The 17,040-nt window shown below is 47.8% G+C and overlaps 1 protein-coding gene across 1 annotated transcript; it reads left to right on the forward strand.

Moving 5' to 3' along the window:
* LOC144102781 (uncharacterized) lies at positions 1-3,846 on the forward strand. Its single transcript, XM_077635945.1, has 5 exons — positions 1-342; positions 929-1,027; positions 2,141-2,382; positions 3,183-3,286; positions 3,742-3,846. Exons 1-5 carry the CDS (start codon positions 53-55, stop codon positions 3,844-3,846), a joined length of 840 nt encoding a protein of 279 aa, XP_077492071.1. The 5' UTR covers positions 1-52.
* The last annotated feature ends 13,194 nt before the right edge of the window (positions 3,847-17,040 follow it).

Raw genomic sequence — 17,040 nt, forward strand, 5'->3', positions numbered from 1 at the left:
CGTTCCTCGGCGACCTGCACCTAGGCCTAGTAGGCTGCGCTTCGGCATCGCCATGGTGTGCGTGTTGAAGTTCCTGCTTTTGTCGGCGGCTCTCGTCAGCGACCCTTGTGTAGAGATTTTGCGTGGGTACATGGCCAACGCAAACAGGGTGAACTGGCAATTAGTTGCACAATTCGTCGCTGCCGACGCAATCGTCCAGCTGCAGCGTAGGCGTAGACGCAAGCCTATACGACGTCTTCTGCGAGATCGACGCCAACTGGGCGAGTACTTCACTTTAGTCCGGGACATGAGAAATGGAGATGGCACAGACTTCTTCCAGTACTTCCGGATGTCTGTGGAAAGGTACAGTGCGCAAGTTCATACCTTCCTTGCCTTTTTCGTACGTGTGTTCGCGTTGTCACATGACGCTCTCGACGGGTGCAGATGCCGATACTCGCGGTAATGCGGGAGCGCGGAAGCGCGTTTTCGCATCATGTGAACACTTTATAACAAGTAAATTTAGTATAAAGAAGCAAGTCTAGAATGGAAAACGTGTTCACGCGCGCAAACATTTGTTACATAGGCATTGACGTCTTTGCATCGTTAAGTTAGTGAGCACACACCGCGTAGGCAGGCTCGAGAGTGGTCCTCATGAAAAAAGACCAGAGTTGACAGCGGTTCCTTAAGTTTGTTGCTTTAATTTCAAATTTTCTGGCTTGGCCGCACGGCATCATGCATTCAGCAATGCCGCGGCTTCAGCAGTAATAAATGTGGGCGGATACGCGGTCGATATTGCGTGCATATACCACTGCATTTCGACACTCGTTGCTGGGTGCACCATACAGCACCGCATATGCAGTATTTGTCTGCAGAAAATGCTTGATAATCATTTCATTAATCTGTTTAATTTTGCAGCCAAGCGTTTCATTCCGCTCATGTGATTGTGCAGGTTTGACCGTCTCGTGGAGCTGCTCAGACCCCTAATCGAGCCACGTAGAAGCACGGTAGTCAGTTTGTCGGCCGGAGAGAAGCTAGCATTCACGTTAAGGTGGGCTAATGTTACATTTCTTCAACCTTCTGTACAGTGTCATGAAGTATCGTGCCATGAACAGTACATATTGCATAATGAAATTTTAAGACATGTACATGCCGGTCCTTTCTTGTAGTGTTCCACATATGTAGGTAAATATTGTCATTTATTGTCCACTTCTGGCCGACAGTTCACAGTAGACAATTTAATGTGTAAAATGTCTTGTTCTGCTTGTGTCCTATGTACATACAGCTGGAGGTCTAGCCTTCCAATGGCAGCCAGTGTATACTTAACAACTGCACTTTTTTTAAACTTTTGCGATGTAAGAGTGCTCACGGTATGATTTTTCGAACATGCTGATGATTAGCTCCTGTGAGCAGCCTAAGTGTGCTCATTCTTTCAGCATGCCAACAGCTTTAGCTCATAGTTAAGGCTGCAGTAACGCTGTTTTCAGTCGACTGCCTTCGTTTTACGATGTTTACAAACGAGTTTCTCCACCACTGTGCTCACTGGCGCATTCCAAAGTGCCCTCGTGTGAGGTTAACATAGGTCTTCCTTTTCTTCACATCTGCGAGTTGTATCTGCTTCAGTCAAGGAAGTGCAATGGTTGTGTTATCTCAACCTTTCAAAGTGGTAAATGAAATCTGATGCCTCACTATTAGCACAGATATTTCTTTGAGTGATCTATGTTCGGGCATTGAACCTTATGCATCCAATATCACTGGAAAACCTTGCTGGGTTCTCGTCCTCGACCGCTTAGCCCATGTGCTCACTGGTTTGTTCAGCAGCAGACCACTTCTGTGATGTGAGGTAGAGGTGAAACAGGCAGCAGTTAGCTGCAAGAAGCCCAACAGATGAGTCCTATATTGCAGCTCGTGACAAGGCTGCTGAAGTAGTAGTCTGGTGAATACAAGAATAATGCTGCTGGAGGTATATTTTATGCTCACCTGACCTGTTTGAGACTCATCTGAAGGTTGGCGCCATGCATGTACTTGCATTTCTTGCTTACCCCCTTCAACAGCAAAACCTGTCCTTGCTTATTCATTTAGTAATATATGGGCTTAAATATGTGTTTAATGTGGGTTCAGTGTTTTCAATTCATCCTTCTCACTAAGCTCTCTGTACTTCCAGGTACCTGGCACATGGTTCCACGATGAGGATAATAGCAAAGTCGTACAGGATCTCTGACAGCATGGCTGGCCGTATAGTGAGGCAAACCTGCCTTGCCTTGCGGCAAGTTCTCGAGCCCTTGTACCTTCCACACCCAACAGCTGCCGACTGGAGACGCATAGCTGCCGAATTTGAAAGAGAATGGAACTTTCCAAACTGTATTGGAGCAATTGACGGCAAACACATTGATATAGAGGCGCCTGGTAACTCTGGAAGTCTATTCCATAACTACAAGGGCAATTTCAGCACAGTCTTACTTGCTGTGTGTGACGCCAAATATCGGTTCACCTTAGTAGACATTGGAGAGTGTGGTTCTCGTGGGGACACTGGCTTATTCAATAACTCTGACTTTGGGAAGAAGTTAAAAGCAGGCCACCTGTCCATACCACAGCCAAGACAGCTCCCAGGCACTTCTTTAACACTTCCCTATGTCATGGTTGGAGATGAGGCCTTCCCCCTCTCTGAAAATCTCATGAGGCCTTTCCCAGGAGCAAACTTAAATTCAGAAAGAAGGATATTTAACTACAGGCTTTCTCGAGCTAGGCGAATTGTAGAGAATGCATTTGGTATTTTGGCTAACCGGTGGAGGATCCTTCGTCAGGATATCAAAATATCTACAACAACGTTGGATGCTATAGTATACGCCGTTGTAGTTTTGCACAACTACCTGAGGACACTGGATGACGAAGAGGACACTATTTTTCAGTATTGCTCTCCAGCAGATGTTGACAGGGTGGGGAAGGATGGGCAAGTGATTCATGGCCAGTGGAGATCTGATGCCTACACAGGTCCCTCCTTTTCAGATGTCCGGAAGTGCAGCAGCAACAACTACACAGTTCGGGCGAAAACAGTGCGAGAACAGTTCATGCAGTACTTTCTCAGTGATCATGGCCGTGTACCATGGCAGGACAAAGTACTCGAATCTGGCTTTGTACGTCCTAAATAGCAGGGTACACTTGTCTGGAACATGAACTCTGTCGCCACTGCCATTTTCTGGCCTTAGCCTGGTTCAACGGGCTCTTTCAGAGGCGCTCGGATGGCCCAGGTTCAGGCCAGCCGGCCACATTTGGTGCCCTAGCATGGCTGCAGAGCTCGTACCGCATCTGCGTTTGTTCTGTGTGCTGCATTTAGGAATTGAAGCAATGTCTGGCTTGCAGTGGCAGCACAGCGCTAGGACGCTACATGTGTTGACCACTTGTAGGCTCGTTTCCCATTTCTTGAATCCCTAAAGATGCTGTTGTTCTGCTGCCGCCACCAGTTTTTGGCCTTAGCCCGGTTCAACGGGCTCTTTCAGAGGCGCTCGGATGGCCCAGGTTCAGGCCAGCCGGCCACATTTGGTGCCCTAGCATGGCTGCAGAGCTCGTACCGCATCTGCGTTTGTTCTGTGCGCTGCATTTAGGAATTCAAGCAATGTCTGGCTTGCAGTGGCAGCACAGCGCTAGGATGCTACATGTGTTGACCACTTGTAGGCTCGGTTCCCATTTCTTGAATCCCTAAAGATGCTGTTGTTCTGCTGCCGCCACCAGTTTTTGGCCTTAGCCCGGTTCAACGGGCTCTTTCAGAGGCGCTCGGATGGCCCAGGTTCAGGCCAGCCGGCCACATTTGGTGCCCTAGCATGGCTGCAGAGCTCGTACCGCATCTGCGTTTGTTCTGTGCGCTGCATTTAGGAATTCAAGCAATGTCTGGCTTGCAGTGGCAGCACAGCGCTAGGACGCTACATGTGTTGACCACTTGTAGGCTCGGTTCCCATTTCTTGAATCCCTAAAGATGCTGTTGTTCAGCTGCCGCCACCAGTTTTTGGCCTTAGCCCGGTTCAACGGGCTCTTTCAGAGGCGCTCGGATGGCCCAGGTTCAGGCCAGCCGGCCACATTTGGTGCCCTAGCATGGCTGCAGAGCTCGTACCGCATCTGCGTTTGTTCTGTGTGCTGCATTTAGGAATTCAAGCAATGTCTGGCTTGCAGTGGCAGCACAGCGCTAGGATGCTACATGTGTTGACCACTTGTAGGCTCGGTTCCCATTTCTTGAATCCCTAAAGATGCTGTTGTTCTGCTGCCGCCACCAGTTTTTGGCCTTAGCCCGGTTCAACGGGCTCTTTCAGAGGCGCTCGGATGGCCCAGGTTCAGGCCAGCCGGCCACATTTGGTGCCCTAGCATGGCTGCAGAGCTCGTACCGCATCTGCGTTTGTTCTGTGCGCTGCATTTAGGAATTCAAGCAATGTCTGGCTTGCAGTGGCAGCACAGCGCTAGGACGCTACATGTGTTGACCACTTGTAGGCTCGGTTCCCATTTCTTGAATCCCTAAAGATGCTGTTGTTCTGCTGCCGCCACCAGTTTTTGGCCTTAGCCCGGTTCAACGGGCTCTTTCAGAGGTGCTCGGATGGCCCAGGTTCAGGCCAGCCGGCCACATTTGGTGCCCTAGCATGGCTGCAGAGCTCGTACCGCATCTGCGTTTGTTCTGTGCGCTGCATTTAGGAATTCAAGCAATGTCTGGCTTGCAGTGGCAGCACAGCGCTAGGACGCTACATGTGTTGACCACTTGTAGGCTCGGTTCCCATTTCTTGAATCCCTAAAGATGCTGTTGTTCTGCTGCCGCCACCAGTTTTTGGCCTTAGCCCGGTTCAACGGGCTCTTTCAGAGGCGCTCGGATGGCCCAGGTTCAGGCCAGCCGGCCACATTTGGTGCCCTAGCATGGCTGCAGAGCTCGTACCGCATCTGCGTTTGTTCTGTGCGCTGCATTTAGGAATTGAAGCAATGTCTGGCTTGCAGTGGCAGCACAGCGCTAGGACGCTACATGTGTTGACCACTTGTAGGCTCGGTTCCCATTTCTTGAATCCCTAAAGATGCTGTTGTTCTGCTGCCGCCACCAGTTTTTGGCCTTAGCCCGGTTCAACGGGCTCTTTCAGAGGTGCTCGGATGGCCCAGGTTCAGGCCAGCCGGCCACATTTGGTGCCCTAGCATGGCTGCAGAGCTCGTACCGCATCTGCGTTTGTTCTGTGCGCTGCATTTAGGAATTCAAGCAATGTCTGGCTTGCAGTGGCAGCACAGCGCTAGGACGCTACATGTGTTGACCACTTGTAGGCTCGGTTCCCATTTCTTGAATCCCTAAAGATGCTGTTGTTCTGCTGCCGCCACCAGTTTTTGGCCTTAGCCCGGTTCAACGGGCTCTTTCAGAGGCGCTCGGATGGCCCAGGTTCAGGCCAGCCGGCCACATTTGGTGCCCTAGCATGGCTGCAGAGCTCTCGTCTGTCTCGTGTAGATGTGCTTATCAGTCTGTCCTGTGAAAGCTGCCTGTACGCTTTCATCTTTTTCGTGTGGCATGCCTCATGACGTCATTTCATTTTTCATTCCTTTGTCTGTTTGTGCCTGTGTCTGTCGGTTTGTACCTCTGTTGCTTTTTAGGCTGGTGGCAAAGGTCGCTGTTAAGCTGTATGGAGGTGTTGCAGCCCACAGTGCAGCCGTGTGCATATCCTTTTCCGAGATTGTTGCCAATGTATATGCCACTCCTCTTGATCTTTGGGCTGTGTCGACTATCACCTTGGCCGGCACCATTGTTTATGTGCCATAATTATGTGTTTGTGTGCTTTACGTTTCCACCTTCCTATCCTTTCAACGGCTGGGAAACCAGACCATGCAATGGCACTCTCGGCAGAACCTGCCTGCTAGAGAGCGCGGTCCCCAGGTGGCGGATAGGGGACCTGTTGTACGGCAGTGCGGTGACAAGCACAGTCTACAACAGTGGTGCTTGCACCTCGCGGACCAACAGGCAGATCAGTTTCCCTTAGGAGCGCCGCAGGCAACCATCTCACGGAGTCCTCACGCCTTACAAACTGAATAAACATGCAGTTTGCAACATCTATTCCTCATGTTTCTGATTGTTTCTTCTTTATGAATGAAGCTTTGTGGTCTGGTTTGCTTTAGTGACACCCGTGTAGCGTCACATGTGCCCGTAAGGTTCCTTATAGTGGGCGTGTACAGCAAAAACCAATTCAAGAGAAGCTATGGGCAGCGCATCAGCCTTTTGGTTCTTTTGACACTGCTAGCTGGGAGCCTACTGAGGTGATGTATAACTGCTACGGTCATGGTGAACATAAAAACATTGCAATGACCTTGCACCGTGCCCTTTTCAAAAGATGCCACAGTGATGTCATTTTGCTTTACGTTGCAGTACATTTCCAGCAAGGGTGACAACCTGAAATTATTTGTGTGCAATCTAATGTTTCCACTCTGTAACACCAACCTCCATAGGCTGCTAATTTCTGCAACTGTAGTGTCACGCCTGTGCCGCCAAGCTTGGTGTTCTTGAAACCAGAAAACATGCACTACACTACTTCCACATTTATTGACAGTCTGCAAGGTGAAAACAGACTGACTTCGGTGTTAGCTGTTTTCATGCATGTATGAAGGTGACACTGATAAAATGAATGGTAACGGACTACAAAGAGGTGGCGCATGTATTCAGTTTTAAATTTCAGAACAGCTTTACTATATGTCGATTGAAAGGGGTGGCTTGAGCACTGCCGTGCGCCGTATGCCTTATCATCATGTTGACACTGCAGACTGGTAGAAATTTTTATTTCTATTGTTAAGGCTGCAACTTGGGTGGATGATTATGAGCATTTCATCTGCTATTACAAATCTACTCCACCTTAGGGGTTTCCCCTGAAATAGTGCACGAATCGTGGTTTTATATCAATGATTCCAAGTTGTTGACAATTCTACATAGGTTCATGTTGTCTTCTGTTTTCTATTAGTAATACACATACGTCATTCAGAATAATTTCAAATTCATACGGTTTACACTGAACCTATATTGACTTATTGTTATGCAGCGACACTGACAGACTTGTGACATGCAAGACAATTGGTCTTTCTGCTCTCTTGGCTCTCCGATAATGGGTGGAATGCTAGAGAAAAGTCTTCAGATATGTGAGGTCAAGAATGAGAAGCATTACTGCAGTTATTTCCTTCAAAGAACATGCACTGAAACATCTTAGCAGGAGCCAACCATGTGGTCAGTGCCACTGTGATTTCAGCACTTCTTTAACAAGGTTTTCCTACAATCTCCAATGTGAGCAGTTATGCGTCTCTCGCAGCGAAGCATTTTTTGGGGCGCTATGTTCACTTCGTGTACCTGTATAACAATGTAGCACTTCAGTGGTGGCATCGTTGTAATGGTGTGTAACGTGGCAAACGAGAGATGAGTTTTGTAAGGAAGGCAATTTGTAATTATGCTTTCGTGTACACTAATAGACAATATGGTTACATGACTCATTTGGCATTTTGGGTTCGGGTGTGAAGGTATTCCCTGCGGACCTCTCTCTGCGTGAAGAATTTGCCAAAAAAAAACAGACTATGGCGTAACTAATTACGATTATATTTGATCAGGCTTGTGTACAAACCCCACCTGCCAAGGCCTTTCGAACAGATCCTATAAGAGGTGTTGCAGTCGGTAGCTAGCGCGTTGAAATATATGGCCCAGGCAGCTATGTTATGCGTGTTTTGTAACAGTAAAAGCAAAATGCTAAACATTTTCAAAATAAAGGCACGGGAGTGCGGAAATAGCCCACGTAGGTGATAGCAGCACACAGCAAAGCATGTCAGCCATATGCAGTTTGTAGACCTTTCTGCCGTTGCCTGACTGCTGCACAACTTAAAGAAGGCTCCTATGGTTTTGCTTCTGACATATTTTGTTATACCAAAACTGCAGGTGGCGCGCCCGCTCGCACTGCCTTTCGAAAAGCTGGCTGTCTGGGCGTAAACGCATGCTAGCGTCGCATGATTACTGGGCGCAAGCCGTCCATATTCATAAAAAAAAAATGGGTTCTGCTTATTTAGTAGCATACCGCTGGAATGGTGAACCGCAGTCAGGCACAGTATCCGCGGATGCATTGCATGGTGTAATGTCCGTAAATGTGGTAAAGAGTGCATTGCATCGCTTTACATCGGGTTCATAGCGCTTCGTCGCGTCCGTTTTGAGTTGTGCTTTCAATTACCAAAACCACGCGGCAACTAGGCGAAGTTCTACACCGGCTTCGTCCTTGATGTTACATATGCGTGTAAAAGGTTGTCATCTTTGACCACCACCGTGGAGGCTACTCCGGCTAGCGAGGTTTCTCTCTGCACGGGATCCCGTCGAATAGTGGTAGAATTGAATTATTCTGCTGCTGCGATGGGGTTGCTTTTGTCTAGTTCAAGTAGCGGCTTTGCTGCTAGCAAGACCGACAGTGCAGTTACAGCCGCATAACCGTGGCTGCGAGCATATTCCGCGGCGTCCCGGATTTCCCAAACTCCTATGCCCGTTTGCTTGCAGAGCTAGAAACCAGAACTGAAAGTAAATGCACATGAAAGAAACGCAAAAGTCCCAAAAATAATGTAATTGAAGCCTTAGGTAGATGCAGGATGCTTTCAGCGTTTCATTTTATTACGGTGTTTATTTTATTGTCGATAATATGCGCACTACACGTGCTCCAGGTTTTGCGTGCGTTGCTAATGTTTCAGTGACGATTGTCACGTGGTTATTTCCGTTGTGCGCGCGCGGGGTTTTTTGTGTGCGCGGCAGAGTGAGGCGCAGCACGTCGCCATGGATTCCGCGTTGCACGGCGTCATCATTGGTGACAGCCAAGTGAAATTCCTAAACCGGACAAGGTTATATGTGCCCGCGAATGTGTGTATATGCACATTTAGTTATGGCGGCGCCGACGCACGGCGCCTCCTGGGCGTAATCAGGAGGATGCCCCTGAAGCCGTTGCATTTCGTGGGACTATATGTCGGCGGCAACGACCTCTGCACTGAACGGTCGCCGGAGGACATTGCCGATGACATAAAGGTATATGATCATGAGCGGCTTCGACTGCTGTGAGTGGCGGCTATGCGTGCGAAATGTGGTTTTCGTGGCAGAGAGCACATGCTTCGCGCACACTGCGCGACAAATGGCACGATTATAGCTCGTTTTCCTTGTTTCTTTTCGTGTCTCGGTATTAGAAAAGCCTTCACCACAGAAAGTGTTCGGCAGTGGCGTATCATCATCATCATCATCATTTATTTACCCTTAAGGGCCCCAGGGGGCATTACATAATGGGGGGGGGGGGCCGAACAGTAATCATGTCACAAAGAACAAAATTGGAACATAAACTTAACACATGTAGATACAACTGTGAACACTTCAAAAGAAAAACAAGCAAGTAAGTTAGTAAACAAAAAAAAGAAAAAAGGGCCTTCAACAGGTATTAGTTGGGGAATAAATCGATTAACATCTGTTTAAATTTTAGGGAATTAACTTCATTCACAACACTGTCTGGAAGGACATTCCACTCGGCTATGGCAGCTGGCAAGAACGAGGAATTGAACGCATTGGTTGAACCATGAATGCGTTGAATACTACGGCAATTATACAAACGTCGCGATGATCTTAAAGGGGGCATAATTAGGCTCTCACGCAGTTGGGGAAAATTATAATAAAGTTTATGAAATAGACAGAGTCTTGCTATCTTACGACGGGATGCCAAGGAAGGTAAACCAACGGAGGATTTGATATTTGTAACACTCGACCGAGAATCATAATCAAGCGTCATTTGCCAGGAAGCAAAGTGGACGCACTGCAACCTTCACTTTCATGGGAGAGAGAAGAATCGAGTGGTGGGGGAGGGTGTACATTGCACTGTGATTACTTAATGCATAGCCTCCCGCATGAATGGTCTCGGGCGATTTTTTTTTTCGTGCACGTCACATTTCCTCAATGCACACATGTCTGCATGCTGCTTACAAAGTGTGCCGCAATTGCATGTAAGCTAGGAAACTTCTTATTTCATCGTGCAATACGGACAGAGATGTTGGAATGATATATTGTTTATTGTTTTCGTGTCCGCGGCAGTCGCGTGCTTTGCCACTTTCCCCTCACATTGTTCTTGTACGCCACAGGAATTAATGCCGCTTGTTTCTTCCATGCAGAAACTAGTGCAGCAGGCAGCCTGTGTGGCCAGGACAGTTTTACTGTTTAGAATACCGCCACGGCTGTCCGAGACAGAGTCACAGAAGAAGAAGAGGAAGACGCTTGATACATTAATCGTCAAAAGCCTCGCAGCCTCAGATGACGTGGTGCTGGTCGGCGTGCAGGTAAGAATTACACATGCAGCGAGTCTTACAGCTCCTATACTTTGCTGATAAAACTGATTTAAACTTGTTCTACACTTTGTTACACCACAAGTGACTAATACGAATCTGTGGACATTTTGTTTCGTCAAGACAAGTAAAAGCGTACAATGTGATGACAACAAAGTAGTACAGAACTTGAAATACTGCCTTGTCGCGGTCACGAAGGGACACTGCATGCGTATCGGTCCTCTGAGCTGGAATGATTTAGTGATTGCCGTTGAAATACTCTTTGGGTTGTGTGCGCATTTCCACTTTTTGTCATTACGTGAGATGTTGCTTGAGTATCGATTTCATTTGCAGGGCCGGTTTGTTGCGGGGGGAGAGGCAAAACGTGCCCTGTACGCAGCAGATGGCTACCACATCTCCCGAGGCTGCGGGGTGAAGGCCCTGGCGAAAGCATTTTCTTTGGCAGTGAAACTGAAATTCCGCCTAGAGTTTGACTTCACACTGCCACCTGGTCGCCTCCAGCAGGTGTGGAGGGTATTGCAGTGTGAGGACTGCAGGGCAAAGGGCCATTCCAGTGGCCAGTGTCAGCAGTTCATGACATGAAGGTATGACAGAGGCACTGAAGGTGCAATGTTTCGCTGTCATAAAAGCTTTTCTGCGTAGTGGTAAAATTAAATTCTGCGATAATTATGTGACAAAAACAACTGATGAAGAGTGGCTATTTTGGGCTAGTTTGTTCATCACAGAAACCCAAAGCAGTCCAAACAATCAGGGTGTTTTTGCCTTTCCTTCTCGGTTGTCATTATTTTGTTTCCCCTGCTTTGTTTTGCGATAAAAAACAAACTTCTATTTTTAACACACTTCATACTTTATCCATCAAGCACTATGATTACAACACTGCACAAGGTATTGCCTGGAATGACATGAGCTGATGAAGCCTCTTTATGCATCATGTGTTCAGTGCTGTGGGGATCTTTACTAGGAAATAGCATTTCACTAGAGCCTGCTTTGCACTGCTTGCACTAATGTTGTCCTGTATCCTTCTACAGAACAAGAACATGCAAGAAAGCCCGGCTAAATACCGTTGCAAAATAAATTTTCTTCCACCCCCACTTATTTTGTGTCACTTCAACACCTAGCATTGATGCATTACCCCAGTGCGAGACCCTATTTTGACACCCAGCAATGTTACGTTCAAAAAGAAGCCAAGAGGATCACTAGCTTGCTGGACTGGGTTTGGCAGTCAAAGCAGAGCGACAAAATGGCAGATCGATAGAAAACACTAATCGCTACAAAGAACACTAAAGAACACCTTACATTAAATGCACAGCATGGCATTGTACAAAACCTGCTTGACACAAAGCCCTAGAATCATTATGATACTTATATCTATACCTCGAATGGAACTGTCAAGCATCACTGAGTAGCTGACCAGATAGCAGTCAAAAGGCTGATGCACTGTACATGGCCACAAACGTGTCCAGTCCACGACACAGCACCTTGGAACACTTGTTATTTATACGCTCATAGGAGTGTTCTGCATTAACGAGCTTCTCTTGAATTGGTTTTTGCTGTACACGCCCACTATAAAGAACCTTACGGGCACATGTGACGCTACACGGGTGTCACTAAAGCAAACCAGACCACAAAGCTTCATTCATAAAGAAGAAACAATCAGAAACATGAGGAATAGATGTTGCAAACTGCATGTTTATTCAGTTTGTAAGGCGTGAGGACTCCGTGAGATGGTTGCCTGCGGCGCTCCTAAGGGAAACTGATCTGCCTGTTGGTCCGCGAGGTGCAAGCACCACTGTTGTAGACTGTGCTTGTCACCGCACTGCCGTACAACAGGTCCCCTATCCGCCACCTGGGGACCGCGCTCTCTAGCAGGCAGGTTCTGCCGAGAGTGCCATTGCATGGTCTGGTTTCCCAGCCGTTGAAAGGATAGGAAGGTGGAAACGTAAAGCACACAAACACATAATTATGGCACATAAACAATGGTGCCGGCCAAGGTGATAGTCGACACAGCCCAAAGATCAAGAGGAGTGGCATATACATTGGCAACAATCTCGGAAAAGGATATGCACACGGCTGCACTGTGGGCTGCAACACCTCCATACAGCTTAACAGCGACCTTTGCCACCAGCCTGAAAAGCAACAGAGGTACAAACCGACAGACACAGGCACAAACAGACAAAGGAATGTAAAATGAAATGACGTTATGAGGCATGCCACACGAAAAAGATGAAAGCGTACAGGCAGCTTTCACAGGACAGACTGATAAGCACATCTACACGAGACAGACGAGAGCTCTGCAGCCATGCTAGGGCACCAAATGTGGCCGGCTGGCCTGAACCTGGGCCATCCGAGCGCCTCTGAAAGAGCCCGTTGAACCGGGCTAAGGCCAAAAACTGGTGGCGGCAGCAGAACAACAGCATCTTTAGGGATTCAAGAAATGGGAACCGAGCCTACAAGTGGTCAACACATGTAGCGTCCTAGCGCTGTGCTGCCACTGCAAGCCAGACATTGCTTCAATTCCTAAATGCAGCGCACAGAACAAACGCAGATGCGGTACGAGCTCTGCAGCCATGCTAGGGCACCAAATGTGGCCGGCTGGCCTGAACCTGGGCCATCCGAGCGCCTCTGAAAGAGCCCGTTGAACCGGGCTAAGGCCAAAAACTGGTGGCGGCAGCTGAACTAGAGTACTGTTGCCTTTCATTCCAGGATTTCGCCAATATCGATGATGAGCTTGCCTAGAAGTGGCATCAGCTTCTTCTTTGGAATGTTCTCGAGGACGGTGGCTACCTGTAACAACATCAATTCAAGAGGTGTATAATCCAAAACGTGCGCTTTTTTGCACACTGCTCTGTTTTGCGTTGCCTCGTCCGTCATCTTCTTGGCACACAAAGCAAGCAACGTTGCAGCATGTTCGGACTCAGTGCTCTGCCGCTTCCTTTTCGAAGCTCGCCGTCCAGGCGCACCGTTTCCTTCAGGCAGCCCGTTTTCACCTTGTGGTGGGCCATTGGAGGGGCCAGCTGCCAGTTCCAAGCGGTCCTGTTGAAAGTTATTGACACACTTGGGTTCTTGGTTTGGGAGCCAAGTATATACCGGGTGTCCCAGCTAACTTGAGCCAATGGTTGAAAAATAAATTATTAGAGGCAGGCGAGTGAAACCATTTCCACATTGGTGACAGCCATCTTGCGCACCATGGGCAATTTTTGTTTGCAAATAACAATTTCATTAAGTTTAATTATCTAGAGTACTGAATATGGACTTCAAACAACAAATTTCATTAGAACAGTTGTCGAGCACCTTCAGAAACCCCCACTCCACTATTTACGGTAAGGAAATTCTCAGGTGTGCCTTTTTTTTCACAGCTTATTTTGTATTTTGGGGGCTTTGTTTGGAGCTGCGAAAAAAAAGACACATGTGAGGATGTCCTTACCGTAAATAGTGGAGTGGGGGTTTCTGAAGGTGCTCGACAACTGTTCTAATGCAATTTGTTGTTTGAAGTCCATATTTAGTACTTTAGATAATTAAGCTTAATGAAATTATTAGTTATTTGCAAAACAAAAATTGCCCATGGTGCGCAAGATGGCTGTCACCAATGTGGAAATGGTTTCACTCGCCTGCCTCTAATAATTTATTTTTCAACCATTGGCTCAAGTTAGCTGGGGCACCCGGTATTTGTGGGCATGATTAAGACTAGAGCCAACAGAGAGCATCATGTCATCCTGATGGCAGGGTTTCAATGAATGAAAGATTGCTTATTAGTGGTTCTGCCACCGTTTTCTTTATGCAGGTGCTCACGATTCCCCAGCCCAACAGTGTACGCTGTTTCTCTATTGCAGAGCTTTATATATACAACGGCAAATGATTGTACATGCTGAACGAAATGTACTTACCGACGCTTCCTCGGTGTTTAAAGTGTCGTTACCCGCATCGTGGTCATCGCAGGTGACCTCATTTTGGCTCTGCACTTCTAATCTGTTAGCCTCTTGTGGCTGGGCACTGCTGCAGTTGAGCAATGTGATGTCCTGGCTCGATGATTCGTAGTTTGCGAGCGCGCTATGAAGGATGGCTGCAGAAGAGTTGGAATATGCAAGCTTCACTTACAATGCAAACAAAGAGTGCATCGACACAGTGACACTTGTAGGAAGGAAGCAATACATTTACCTTCCGGACCGCTAAGCATTGCGCCTGTTGAGGTCTCATTGAGGTCAAGAGACGCACGCCCCACGCCGCTTTCGTACAAGTCTCTCCTGAACAAAACATGAGGGTGGGCATGTTAGCTTTCTTTGCAGCGCAGAACTGACTTGCACAAGAGGTGCCGTTATCATGCCTTTTGTACACTGTGCACCTACATTGAAATTCATTTCAAACTTGAGGTGACTGGCGCACTTATATTCTGAGTATGCTGCAGACACTACCACACAACTGCGTAATATTGACAAGCACATTGCAATGAGCGTGGTGCTGTACAGGTAATGGCATATTTGTACTGTGTATGCATTTTTTTTCTGAGCTGTAACTATATACAAATTACTCACAAATGTTAGGTCCCTTTATACTTTTACTTACGTACCTCCGACCTGCGGCGTGGTCATGAAGGAAAGACATCAGGTTAAAGAAAGCCCAGCGCTTGGTTGAACCGCCAGATGAGCCACTCCGCGGCGGTTTGCTGACTACTTTTAAAAACTTGTCGCGTAGATAGGTCCACTTCTTTTTGCACTGTTCACCTAAAAAGAAGGCAGCAGAAAAAAAAAACCACGATGAATTAACCAGATTCTTGCCTTTTCCCGCACCCAACCGTCACGCGTTGCAATCGCTCAACACAATTGGAAGCGAGTGAATGGCGCCGCGCATATGTGTATTAATGTTTTGTTTGTAACACGTGACAAATAAAACACTACCCACTTGGTTTACCACGCTGGGTAACAAAGTTAGCGCCTCACGAAACACATGACTGTTTTCTATCCATGCCGGCTAGCCCTAGCGCTTTTTTTTTTTTTTGCTGGTACAAAACCCGCGAGTTTGAAAGACGCCACATGAAAGCTTGCTCGAGTGTGATGCGATGAGATTGCGTACAACTTCAGTATCCCAAAAAAATGTTCACGTGGCGCTTGTTGCGCTGTCTGTAAAATTGCTAGGTGAGCTGCGATACAAAGGCGCATGCGGCTGGTGAAGGCGTGCCCTCCGCGCGTCGACAGCGAAGACGTAGAAACATGTACAGGAAGAATATATACCCAGCAACGTTCACCTAGCGTAATTGTGTCGAAATAATGGTGTTTTGAGTCGTATTCTTTGTCCTCTGAATCACATGTGTCAGCTGTGATGCCTAGCAGAGGAGACTGCAGCGTTGTGAAGGTACAGTAAAATGAGCTCTTGGGCGAGTTGGTAACTTGCCTTAGGCATAGTAGCAGCGAAAAAAAAACACACACACACACAAGAGAAGTGTGCGTTTTTTTTTGCGCTGCTATTATGTCTAAGACAAGTTGTGAAGGTACGCGCGCGTGTACATATGCCCACGCATTCGTTACCGTGCTGGACGTGTCATCGCCTTTTAGGACAAAAAAAAAATTGCTCTCAGCAGCATGTCGGAGGCGTACGGCACTTGCAGAAGCACCGTGCGAAGACAGACGGCATGCAGTTAAACGTGTCACGACTGGCGCAATTGACACGCACGTGGGATACGTTATTCCTACCACGGCTACGTCTTTTCCGTGTCCCTTGTACTCTACCTGGGGCGTTCACAGAAAAGGGTCAGGTGCGATGTGTAGTTGTGCCATGTGGCCGACATCTATCGGAAATTTTCAGTTACTTATGCTTATCACAGAATGACAACACAAACGACCGAAAAATGAGCTTACCGTCGATGCCCAATTCAATGCCAATGGCAGTCCACATGAGATTCCTCTTCCCCTTGTCCTTATACTCGGGAAGCGTCATGTCGTAGAGCGCAGGGTTGGCCTGAACAAGGCCGATCAATCTTTCCACGTCGTCGTCTACCCACACGTGGGAGTCGGTCAGCGAAGATGTTTGAGAACTACCGCCAGCCATGTCGAGTTCACCTTGCAGTTGCAAGAGAGTTGCACGTGCTTGGACGGCTCTATATATAGGGAAGCGCACCTAAAATGTGCTCCGCTACACCAGCGCCGCCTCTGCCCTTGCGGTCAATCCCGAACTTCTGTCCAGACACGTCGCCAGCCGAGCGCAATGAGTCAGCAACGTCTCGACTGGTGGGGGGGGGTGGTTGTTGCTATGAAGGGGGAGGAGATACTGGCCCTGAGGCTACGCTTGCATATCTCAGGGACCCCGGAACAGAAGGAGCAAGGGGGAGGCCACACCGACATTTTTCTAGAGGGGGCAGCGCCCCCCACCCAGTCTCCAGTTGCTTGCACTTGGATCAGATTGCTGAGAATTGAAACACTTCAGTTCTAGGACTATTTTAATGCAAAGCACAGTGGGGCTGAGCTGCCAGTTGTAAAGCATTTCGTACACAAGTAACCTAAACCAGTCATGTTCCATTAGAAGTCCACTGTCTGACCCGTGTACATGATCATGGTGACCAGAATTTAAGCAAACTATGTACAAACTGTTTTTCATCAATTGAACACTCCTCACGCGCACATCTATAAAGATGCGCATTTCAGTTCGTTTTAGATTGCCACGAATCTTTGCACCATTTAATCGGTCGCATTCAAAACCGCCGGCACACTAATTTCCATTGATCGTGGCCACGTGCAAATGCTTCCACATTTTTCC

This window comes from Amblyomma americanum, chromosome 8 (genome assembly GCF_052857255.1).
Source record: "Amblyomma americanum isolate KBUSLIRL-KWMA chromosome 8, ASM5285725v1, whole genome shotgun sequence".
Classification (NCBI taxonomy): domain Eukaryota; kingdom Metazoa; phylum Arthropoda; class Arachnida; order Ixodida; family Ixodidae; genus Amblyomma; species Amblyomma americanum.

What these genes read in the sequence shown, in the direction of transcription:
- LOC144102781 (XM_077635945.1), top strand. Translation starts at nt 53, where the DNA reads ATGGTGTGCGTGTTGAAGTTCCTGCTTTTGTCGGCGGCTCTCGTCAGC. An exon ending in AAGCTAGCATTCACGTTAAG is followed by an intron (nt 1,028 to 2,140) that starts GTGGGCTAATGT and finishes CTGTACTTCCAG; the next exon opens with GTACCTGGCACATGGTTCCA. An exon ending in AGAGCTCGTACCGCATCTGC is followed by an intron (nt 3,287 to 3,741) that starts GTTTGTTCTGTG and finishes GGGCTCTTTCAG; the next exon opens with AGGCGCTCGGATGGCCCAGG.